The 10,492-nt window shown below is 39.6% G+C and overlaps 3 protein-coding genes across 3 annotated transcripts; 2 read left to right on the top strand and 1 right to left on the bottom strand.

The window, feature by feature from the left end:
• Positions 1 to 466: 466 nt before the first annotated feature.
• On the top strand, positions 467 to 1,153 carry LOC141837670 (uncharacterized). The gene has a single exon (XM_074725040.1). The coding sequence runs from the start codon at positions 715 to 717 to the stop codon at positions 1,042 to 1,044; it is 330 nt and encodes a 109-aa protein (XP_074581141.1). The 5' UTR covers positions 467 to 714; the 3' UTR covers positions 1,045 to 1,153.
• A 67-nt stretch (positions 1,154 to 1,220) lies between these two features.
• LOC141837669 (stress-response A/B barrel domain-containing protein UP3-like) lies at positions 1,221 to 6,035 on the bottom strand. Its single transcript, XM_074725039.1, has 2 exons — positions 5,182 to 6,035; positions 1,221 to 1,460 (listed from the first exon to the last, which is right to left on the bottom strand). The coding sequence occupies exon 1, from the start codon at positions 6,021 to 6,023 to the stop codon at positions 5,208 to 5,210; it is 816 nt and encodes a 271-aa protein (XP_074581140.1). The 5' UTR covers positions 6,024 to 6,035; the 3' UTR covers positions 1,221 to 1,460; positions 5,182 to 5,207.
• A 1,206-nt stretch (positions 6,036 to 7,241) lies between these two features.
• Positions 7,242 to 8,773, top strand: LOC141840777 (protein ELF4-LIKE 3-like). The gene is made up of 2 exons (XM_074728839.1): positions 7,242 to 7,459; positions 8,168 to 8,773. Exon 2 carries the CDS (start codon positions 8,193 to 8,195, stop codon positions 8,520 to 8,522), a length of 330 nt encoding a protein of 109 aa, XP_074584940.1. The 5' UTR covers positions 7,242 to 7,459; positions 8,168 to 8,192; the 3' UTR covers positions 8,523 to 8,773.
• The last annotated feature ends 1,719 nt before the right edge of the window (positions 8,774 to 10,492 follow it).

The following is a 10,492-nucleotide window of genomic DNA, read 5'->3' as shown; positions in this document are numbered from 1 at the left end:
CGTCGTGGATTTTCTGAATTGGGCCCTTAGTTAATCGTCCTGTGTCCGTGCAATTGGGCCACAAAATCGCTATTTGGGCTTTGCTGGTTGTGGCCAATCATCCCCATCTAAAGTCCAAATATAGCCCAATCGGTGAAAATTAAAAAGAATAACTAAATGTTGCTAAATTTTAACTATTTCTTCTTCAATATCTCCCCGCATTCACTTAAAACTATAAAATTAATGTACCCACTGCTTATTTCAAGAAAAAAAAACTCACTTTTTCGAGTTGTTTTTTCAAGAACATATACCTTGTATTAAAACTAAATTAAACCAGTTGGCCACTGTCTAAAGACTATTCTGAATTTGTATGAATACAAGATGCTCATCATGAGAATAAACTGCACATTTGGTTGACTACAACATGCTCAATTTGTCAAATGGCGTATCAATTAGTAATCTTGTAGAATGTAGAAAATGTTGCATTAGTTTATTCATGATCATATGCATGCCAAACACTGATTGCATAGCGAGATAATTAGTCAATCATAAAATCTCTTTTATGGATTTCCAGGACCTCATCTTCCACTAGTTGAAGCATCTGATTCCATCAAACACTAACACATTTGGGAAAGCAGAGCAATCTCTTATAAGTGAGGCAAACTGTGACTATCTTTGGAGATTGACCTTCTCAATGGCTTAAACGCAGAGGATGATCACACCTCCAGAAGCTGCATGGGGAGGACTAATAGTTCCACTGCAAAGCTCGTTGTCATCACACTGGCACTTCTTGCTGTGCTATCGCCGTTATACATGGACCGGAAGACAGAGGTTGCCGAGCCAGAAGATGACTATCGTGAGAGTGGCGGATCACGGCCCCTTTGGCTTCTTTTTGTGCTCATAATTCTAGCCCTCGCCATCAGCCTTACTTGCTTCATTGACAAAAGGATCATGCGGTTTGACCCTTACTGGATACATAGGTTTGGAGGGTCTTCTTGTGGGATTATGATGCTTCTTTTGGTTCTCGGGTTTGTATTGAAGTGTAAGGCATCTCTTGAGGGATGACTTTGGTGTTTTAAATTTCTGTGATGCAAGTTAACTCCTATCGGATTACAATATTTTTGTATCAAAATGAATGTATGCCTGCTAAGATAGATTTATTACACTTTGAGCAGAATTTTTATCACCATTCAACATCACTTTTTTTATGTAAAACAGAAGAAATGATATTCACATTCTGCTGCTGCAATCTTCATTTCTCTATAAAAAATGCAACTAACCTCCATTGATGGGAAACGAGGTAGGCACAAGATCCATAATTAGGACATCAAAGATTACAATCTTGGACCCGAAATGTTCAGCCCAATTTGGGAAGGATAAATAATGTTTGCCTCTATCAGAAAAAGGACCAAATACAATGCCTTTATTTTCTAGGACAACATACAGTAAGTTCATCAGAAGCTTCCATGATAACTGAGAGCCTGCAAGAGGAAGACCATGACACTTCATCAAAATTGTTGGATAATTCCAAGAATTTAGAAGATCTCAAGATTATTGCAACTGTAAGAAATAAGAACATATAGTAATTGATGGGCATATGTAAATTTCAAGTAGCTACAACTAACAAAATAGGAATTTTCCAGGAGATGAGGAGCATGCTACATATGCAATCGTAGGAGAAACAAAAAAAAAATTATTTATGATGGAAAATTTGTAGATAGATCATGAAGTTATATGTAACAACCTATTGGTGTGTTACTTGGACTTTTATTTAGTCACTTGACTCAGGTCTGACATTGGCACTTGGAAATCAATACTAAGAGTTGACCCTCATGATTCAACATCCCTATTGAGTATTTTCCGCGTATAAAAATTTTGAAAACAGACATTTTGAACACTAAAATCTACATCATACTTGCAACTGAATCTGAGTTGCAACATACATGTAGTGGCATTGCTCCAATTATAGTAGGAATAGATATAGTTGTAAAGCAAGCTCTTCCAAGCATTTTAATTTTTCCAAGTGAGACATTTTGGAGATTTTTGTCAATGCCATGTTATGCTGAAATTGTTTCTACACATACACAGGGCTAATAATAGTGAAAGTAGGATTGACTTCAAGAACAGAGCTGTACATAGGAACTGGGTTCTGAAGAAAAATTGGAACCTAGGTAATCAACTCAAAGCTTAGCTAGTATATCTCCCAATACCTTTTTAAGGAGCATAGGCTGATTCAAATATTGTAAGTAACCAAATTTGAAATACTTACAGATCAACTATGAAAATTTTGAAGGAATGAGTCAGCAAAAATCTATGGTCAAAGCTTCTTTAAGAGCGGTATCACTAGTCCGACCAAGGAACCACATCGGTAAAATAAAGCTTAAAAAATTAGCACTTCTTGGCCCATAAATAACTATTTGACATTTCGAATTTGTCCCTCATGATTAAACTCTTGGTCCTTTTACTTGTCCCACAACATGCCTCGTACAGCTTTGCTCTCTCCATCAATTCAGCCCTCTTCTTAGCCTTTCTATACCTCAGGTTTTATTATCAATATAAGCTCGAGACAAGCATGTTGTTGTTGTTGTTATGTGGCACGGTAGAAATGTATCTTTCCAGTAAATTTCTAAAACTCAATATTATTCTACACAAGTAATATCTTCCTGTGTCATGTCAATCATGTCGATGAGCAACATGTCATGCCAACACTTGACACCCTTTGGCATGCTACAATACAGGTCAAGATGAATTGAAATTTCATTATTATTTTTTTAAACTCATGGTCATACAAAATAATATCAATACACCCTTCTAGATGGAACACAAAATTTGAACTTAAGTACATGGTTGCCTTATCTTCTTTTTCTTATTTTATCTCCTTCTTTTGTTCACCAGCACCATACATCAAAACGTTAGCACAATAGCAAACCAATATTGTTCTAGTCAAAAACTAAAAATTTAAAATTTAGCACTGCTCGAGATTTTGAATCTTGCAAATATGTTTGGGCCATGCTAGGATATGGATCGGTGCCGACTTTAATTTGCTAGGCTAGGTATGGGTCTAGTGGAGCAGGGTCACAATGAGCTGAGGTTGTGCCTATAATCTGCCTAATCCATGATGTGAGTATTTTAATAAGGTCCATCCAAGTGACAAGTGATTTTGGGACAAAGTGGTCCACCCAATTTCTACAGGGTATCAAAAGCAATGTCTCAACTTTGATAAAGTTGGAATTCACGGCAATGAAAGAGTAATATGAGTCAGTTCCTCCCTTCAATCCTACATGGTTAAGTAAGATCACGAAACTTTCCCAATAAAGAATCTTGGCATTTTGGATTTCTTAAATTACTTTGGTATGGAAAGAGGTACACCCCATCTTAAAAGGGAGTGTTGAAGCTACAATGCTCCATATCCATAGTACCACATGAACAAGTGTGATGGTCTAAGGTGCCAATGTGTTTCTTTTCCATTGTCGATTGAAACTGAGGAACGCAAGCACCAATTTGAGGACATTACCAACTAGACTAGCAGGTAGAATTTTACTGTCTTTTTGTCTGAATCATCGACCCACGAGGACTTTTTGCCCCTCGGTCCATCCGACCTACTAGGACTTCCCACCTAGCCGCAGCTAGGACTTTTTGCCCCTCGGTCCACCCGACCTACTAGGACTTCTCATCTAGTCGCAACTAGGACTTTTTGCCCCTCGGTCCACCCGACCTACTAGGACTTCTCACCTGGTGTCTGGTCCTCTTGATTCAGACACGGGAGCACCCACTTCCTTTGTTTTTAAGGTTCAAACCACATGGTTAGAACTGGATCATGATTCATCCGGCGGTTAGTCCGGTGAAGAACGGTCTCGCTCTTGTTAATACCGATGGAATCAAAATATCTCCACAATTGTATGATATTGTCCACTTTGGGCCTAAACTCTCATAGCTTTGTTCTTGAGCTCTACCCAAAAGACCTCATACCAATGAAGATACTTTCCATCTTTTTAATCTCATGATCTTTTCCATGTACTTTAGATGTGGGACTATGTTTGAACCCTTTTTTTTTTTTTTTGGGCAGCCCGGTGAACAAAGCTCCCGCTATGCGGGGTCCGGGGAAAGGATCCATTGTACGCAGCCTTACCCTGCCTTTGGCAAGAGGCTGTTTCCAGGATTTGAACCCCTATACAACATAAAAAATAAATAAATAAAAGGGCAAATTAAGCCTAATCCATACAATGAGATGAGTAAGCATTCTTTCCATCCATCCTAGAAAACACAGAATATTAGATTTTTTTCTCCTTCTCCTCCCTCATTGCTTTTATAGAAAAGACATCTAAAGCAACAAACAAGGCACAAATGAGCAGCTTGCAAGCTACTCGGTTAGAATTAAAGGCTTGGGCATTGTATTAAATAGCAAGTAATGCCTAGTGACTTGACACAACCCCGTGAATGTGAGCTTGTGCCCAACCTAATTGGGGTCGGTTATATTTGATATCTCTCCATTAAGCTCTATGTAAAGTTCCATCATTAGTATTACCTAGGTTATTTAGATCCCTGAACTAAAGTTTTTTTGGTGTAGCTAGCCCCTCCCATCTTCTAAGCAAGAAGAAGAGTCACCATGGAACAAAAAATCGAAGTCTATGATTCAAGTCCAAAAAACATAAAGAGAGAGAGAGAAAATATTACAAACAAATTGATTGAAAGTGCAGTTTATATCGAGCCCAAGTATCATAAATATGTATATTAATCAGGAAAAATTAATCAAGGACTTAGAAAATAATTGTAGTTGGCATTGAAACTTTAAGTCATTAACAAGTCTTTGTTAGTCTATGTTGTGGGAAGTCGGGTTGTAATTTATAAATACAAGGCACATTGCTTGACCCAAGGATAGCAATCAAACCATTTCCACTGCCAAAGTTGCTTCCCTGTAATAAGTAACGTTAAGTTGTTGATAGAGGTTGCTTAAAATTCCAATCCCAAAGTTTGACCAGCTTTAAGCCAGTCTTTTTTGTGTGATCAAAACTCTAATTTTTTTAGATCAATTTTGTTCAAGATTGTTCAACAAATAGAAAGGATCAAAATAATTGATCTCTTCAGCATAATTCCAAAAACATGTACCACAAATATACAATTTTGGAGAGGAAATTATTTTTTTTAGGAGATTGGCAAAGGAAGTTCAATTATATCGGGAAAAAAATGGAGTTTCGAATGAACCTCTGTGGACTGCGGGTGAAAAAACATCAAAGGCTAGCATCATCAGGTGGCGGAAGAACAAAATCAAGCACAATGAAGCTCTCCAAAAGCGGCCTGACCTTCTCTTTCACCGAATCAACCAAATCCTTCTGTCTCGCATCCATCTCATCGAGCTCTTCCAGGCTACTAAAAAACGCCAGAAGCCCCACGCCGTGCCCCTTGGCCCTCGCCGGCGAGAAATTTTCCCCGAAACTCACCTGCGTGACCGCGGCCGGCGCCGAGGCCTTGACCTTGGAGAGGGTCTCCATGAGCTCCGCAGTGGCACCTTCCTTCGGCTTCGCGAGGGTGAGCCGCATCGCCGACCCTGGCGGTGGCACCACCGGACCATCGAGATCGACGACCCAATCAACTGCCATGACGTCATCGGAGATGGGGAGGCCGAGCTCCTTGACGACAGCCACGTGGGCGGGGTGGGCGGAGTAGGTGGCAAGGTCTTCTTTGGATCGGTAGCGGCTGTGAAGCAAGTGGGTAAACCCGGCGGCGGAGGCGGCTTCGGATCGGTGGCGGTGGATGGGACCGGCGGTGAGGTGGCTTACGACGTCGAGGGAGACCAAGGATCGCAGGCCGGACATCATAGCATCGATCTTGGACTGGTCAGTGGACTCCCGGATCTTGAAGAGGACCACGTGCTCAACGGTGGAGACGGCAGCCATGGCAGCGGCGTTGGGGGAGGAACAGGATGAGAAGGATAGCGTGGCGGAGGGGCGGAGATGAGGTGAGGAAAAGAGGCGAGGGGAGGAGCCGAGGGATCTGAAGGGTAAGCCAGGGCGTTGAAGATTAGGGAAGGTTTTCAGACACGCCATGGGCTTTGTTTGGTGAGGTCACACCGTGCTTTGTGGTCAGTGGCGGCGGTGGGTGGGTTTTGATGGCGACGCCGGTTCACGTTATGGTCGGCACGTTTTGCAGGAGTATATATTGTACACTTCTTGTGTACGTATTTAACGGGCCGATTATCACATAACCAAAAGCCGCATTTAAAATTTGATATTTATTAAAAGAGGTAACATAAATTAAAATTTATCAAAAGATATATTCATTTTTAAAAATATCTTTATCCGCTGCAATTTTAAATAATATTTCAATAGCCTTCTAATGAAGTACAAATAAATTTTAAAAAATATGAAAAATTAAAATGTAATATTATAAAACTTTTACCTTTTAATTTTAACCATTCAAATTTTTACTAATGAAATTTAGATTGTGCGATTTGATATTTTAAAAAAATTAGGTTCTGGTTCACTAAATAGCCACCTTAATGGTGATGTGATATTAATCTAATCTAGAATTATTATTTTTTCAATTGGTCACTGACAACTATAATCTTTTATGATAAAAAAATGAATCATTTTTCTGTATAAAACAACAATTCTATCCAAATTAATAGGAATTTTGATTTGATTTGAATCAGAATCTCTATTACGATATAAAAGAATTTAAAATTCACCGCCTCTTCTCAACAAATATTTCTATGTTTTTTATATTAAAAAATTAAAAAAGTGGCCATCATCATCGGCCTCCTTTCGGCTCATCCCGTAAATCTGATAAAAACATTGAATTAATTTTTGAAAGAATTTTTAAAACCAAAAAAGTTAAATTTACGCGTGTGGATATATATATATATATATATATATATATATATTGGCGTTTCATGTTCGAGTTAGCGTGCTCAAAACGGCGTCTCAATCTAAAAATGACCCACGTTTGTTTTCTAAAATATTGAAATAAAATTATTTCCAAAATAAAAATAATATTTAATTATAGTTTTAAAAATAAATAATACTTTTTAAATCTTTATCTAATATCAAATAGCCGGAGCATCTGGCGGACTTGATAACATAATGCGAGTGACGTGGCTGACTTCTCTGATTGGCTATGAAGTGTGGCGTCTCCATCTCAGGTCCCGGTTCGGATAGTTCTTTTCTTTCGAGAAAAAGGCGGTCGAGCCGGGTCGATCGACCGGCTTGGTTTGAAAAATAAAAGTCGACCAATCGGCGATCGCCAAAGGATGTCGGTGATCGTTCAGCTCCTGGCGGCGGAGAGGAGAGGCAGGCGCACACGCAAAAGGAGCCACCCGGCTGCTTGTCTCATTCTCCGCAGCGGGATTTTTGTTCTCATTTTCTTGTGATCTCTTCTCTCTCGCTCGTGTACTTCTCATTCGAGATTCGACGGAATCGCTGATACCTTCGAGGCTTCGCCCCCATCGATTTCACCGTCTCCTTCCTCCCCCCGCATCTCCGAGGTTTGTCGCACAAAAAAGCACCAGTTTGACACAACAAAGATCGGCCTCTCGCTTTGTGTCGTGTGTTTACAAGTTTCTATCGTTCTGAAATCTCTTTCTTCGTGCGTTTTATTCATCAAAGATCGTGGCTTGACGGACGGTAAATTTGGCTTCAGGAGCCGATCCATTTGTTTGTGTTTGTTGCTCCATCTTTTTCTGCCATTCGAGAAGGAACCGCAGCGATGAAGTTTTATTTGTACCATATGTTTTTTTACCCTTTTTTCCCGATCACCGTTTTGTTTTCTCTTTGTTTGGTTTTCTTCTTCTTCGTTGATTGCTCGTATTGATCGATTCAAAGTGGGATTTGTGACATGAGCCAAGGCGAGAGCATTTTCTTCGCGGGGAACTGGAGCAGCTTTTGTGCGCCATGATACAAAAAGAGCCGCGCTGCTCCATCTGATCTCGTTTTCCTTTCTGAAAAGGAGCTGCAGCGGCCATTATTTCTCGACACTCACTGTCTCTCGTGCCCTAGTGAATCGCGACAAATTTTCAATAGATTCCCCCTTTCTCTCTCTTTCTCTCAGTCCTTGCTCTGCATCTCTCTTTCTGTAAACTGGAACTCAGCTTGTGCGCCGTATTTTTATCGCCGAGATTATACTTTTTCTGTGTTCTCCATCTCCCACTGTAAAAAGTCATCGACTTTGATACGATTAATTGATTATTTTGCAGGGCCTTTTGGCGGTCGAGGTAAGGGATGATGGAAGGAGATAGCTTCTCAGGGTTTGGCAACGGAAGTCAAGTCGACGGCAAGGTCTTCGCGAACTTCCAAAAGAGCTTCCTCCAGGTGCAGAGCATCCTGGACCAGAACAGGCTGTTGATCAACGAGATCAATCAGAACCACGAGTCCAAAATCCCCGACAACCTCACCCGCAACGTCAGCCTAATTCGCGAGCTCAACAACAACATACGCCGCGTCGTCGACCTCTACGCCGACCTCTCCCTCTCCTTTACCAGGTCCATGGACGCTCCCTCGGAGGGGGACTCCGAAGGTAAGTCCGGCCACAAGAGGAACAGACCTCTGTAAATAACAATCAAACAATTAGTCGAGAGAAACAGTCAGAGAGAGGAGAGAGTAACACTGATTACACAAGTTAGGATTCAGAACTGTGCAAGTTTGGAGGTGAGAGGAGGAAACGAAGTAACTTGCAGAGCAAAATAACAGATGATTTTACTTGCATTGTAGTTTACTTGCATTGTATCATTGCTGCACTGGAAAGCTATCAACCTGTGTGTGTTCCAAATTGTCTAATGTTTTCTGCATGGTGTTTTTGTGCTCGGTTGTTGCTGATAATTTCATTGTCATTGTATCAAAGCTTTTATTCTGCAGATTGAGAGAGATCTTCCGTCCTTCGCCCTGAGACAGCAAATGACTGCTAGTTCAGTGGGCTCATAAGAGTGCCTTTTAAGTCAATCAGCAGGTAAGTTTGTTGCATTGGATTAACGTTTGGGCCCTCAATCACGCAATGCTTGTACCATTGTTGGAGAATCTCACATGATGAGAGGAGTAGCTGAGCTCCTTTGACCATTTGTTTATTAGCTGATGGTGGGCAGGCACCTGCTGATTGGAGTTTACAACCTGTACAAAAATAGTTCTATATATGTGAGTACAGTACACAAAAAAATGCAAAAAAAGTTGCACATGAACATCTCCATGAAGGAGCAACTCAATTTGGTTCCTGTAAACCTTATCAAAAGTGCTTGGATGATGAAAGCTACATCAATGCTTATCTCTTTATTCAGCTCTGAGTGTCTTTCCTCCATGCTTGCTGATGTAGCTTCAGAGGCAGGGTTACACCACAGGTTGACTCGCCAGCAGTGTCTTGGTGGCCACAGGCCCCGATTATCATATGAAATGAGTTAGCTGATACTTCATATTCCTTGTCTTCATGGATGTTTCAAGCCACCTACTCTCATCTTAATCATTTGTTTCTCTGCTGTCAAGTTGCATCGACAGATGACCCTTATTTATGGTGAAGGGTGTGCAAGAAGTATACTAAATAAGATGGTAATGTGGAGATATTCTCTTTACTGTGGTGTTCAGAGAACAGGCATAAGTGGATCAGATCTTGGTGGAAGACTCAGCTTCCAGTTGAATCAATTATTGAAGGAGATAATAATTCAGCGAACAGCCTGGATGAAGAACTGGACAAAAGGCCAATAAAGGGAATCCCTACAAACTCGAGCCACAGTGCAATGGCATATATTAATGGCAATGGAGATGAATATTATTTGTCCCTTTAGGTTGGAAATCGCCATCAATCAGATGCAGACAAATTCAAATGCAACTGTGAGCTTATCCAGAACTTTGGTATGCGAGGATGACAAAAGCTAGGATCTATTTGTCTGCTGAATTTGTGATGGATGCCTCGATGTAGGTCATCGATCCAAGTGAAGTTTTTCTCTAGAAAAATAAGAGATTTAAAACGTGCTAATCAATAATTTCACAAACAGTAAGTTCCAATTCCATCTCGATTTATATCTTTTTTTTTTCATAATTTAAGATACTGATAATACAAAATTTGGACTTAGTTCAATCTAACAGCAAGCTCTTGTAGTCTTCTTCTCCCGCCTCGATGCAAGTAGTGTACATTGAACTTGTGGAGGGTTTTTCACTGTTGGTTCGTCTTCAAACTATATTGTCCTCGTCATCATTGATGACATTACGCCGAATCGAGCAAGTAAGAGTAGGGTTAGATCCGTGGCATAGTCAGAATTTTCATTTAGGAATGACGAATTCAAATTAGATTTTTTTAAAATATTAAATTTTATATTTTACTTTATAATTACGTATAATATTTTTAAAAATTATATTTCACAATTATAATTAACACTTTCAAAATCAAATTATCAAATTTTAAAATTTTAAAATATTTAAAAATTATAAATTAAAAGATTAATTTTTACAATTTAAAAATCAAAATTTAAATTTAAAGAGTTGAAAATAAATTTTAATTCAAAAATTTCGTCTCATTCTTGATTTAGTTGAAAAATAAT

This window comes from Curcuma longa, chromosome 11, assembly GCF_044706935.1.
Source record: "Curcuma longa cultivar G26 ecotype Majalengka, Jawa Barat chromosome 11, ITB_CL_G26_1.1, whole genome shotgun sequence".
Classification (NCBI taxonomy): Eukaryota; Viridiplantae; Streptophyta; class Magnoliopsida; order Zingiberales; family Zingiberaceae; genus Curcuma; species Curcuma longa.
This window is presented reverse-complemented; position numbering and strand designations above follow the sequence as displayed.

Bases quoted from the DNA above. Each gene is read 5' to 3' on its own strand.
- LOC141837670 (XM_074725040.1), top strand. From the start codon at position 715: ATGGGGAGGACTAATAGTTCCACTGCAAAGCTCGTTGTCATCACACTG.
- LOC141837669 (XM_074725039.1), bottom strand. From the start codon at position 6,023: ATGGCGTGTCTGAAAACCTTCCCTAATCTTCAACGCCCTGGCTTACCC.
- LOC141840777 (XM_074728839.1), top strand. From the start codon at position 8,193: ATGATGGAAGGAGATAGCTTCTCAGGGTTTGGCAACGGAAGTCAAGTC.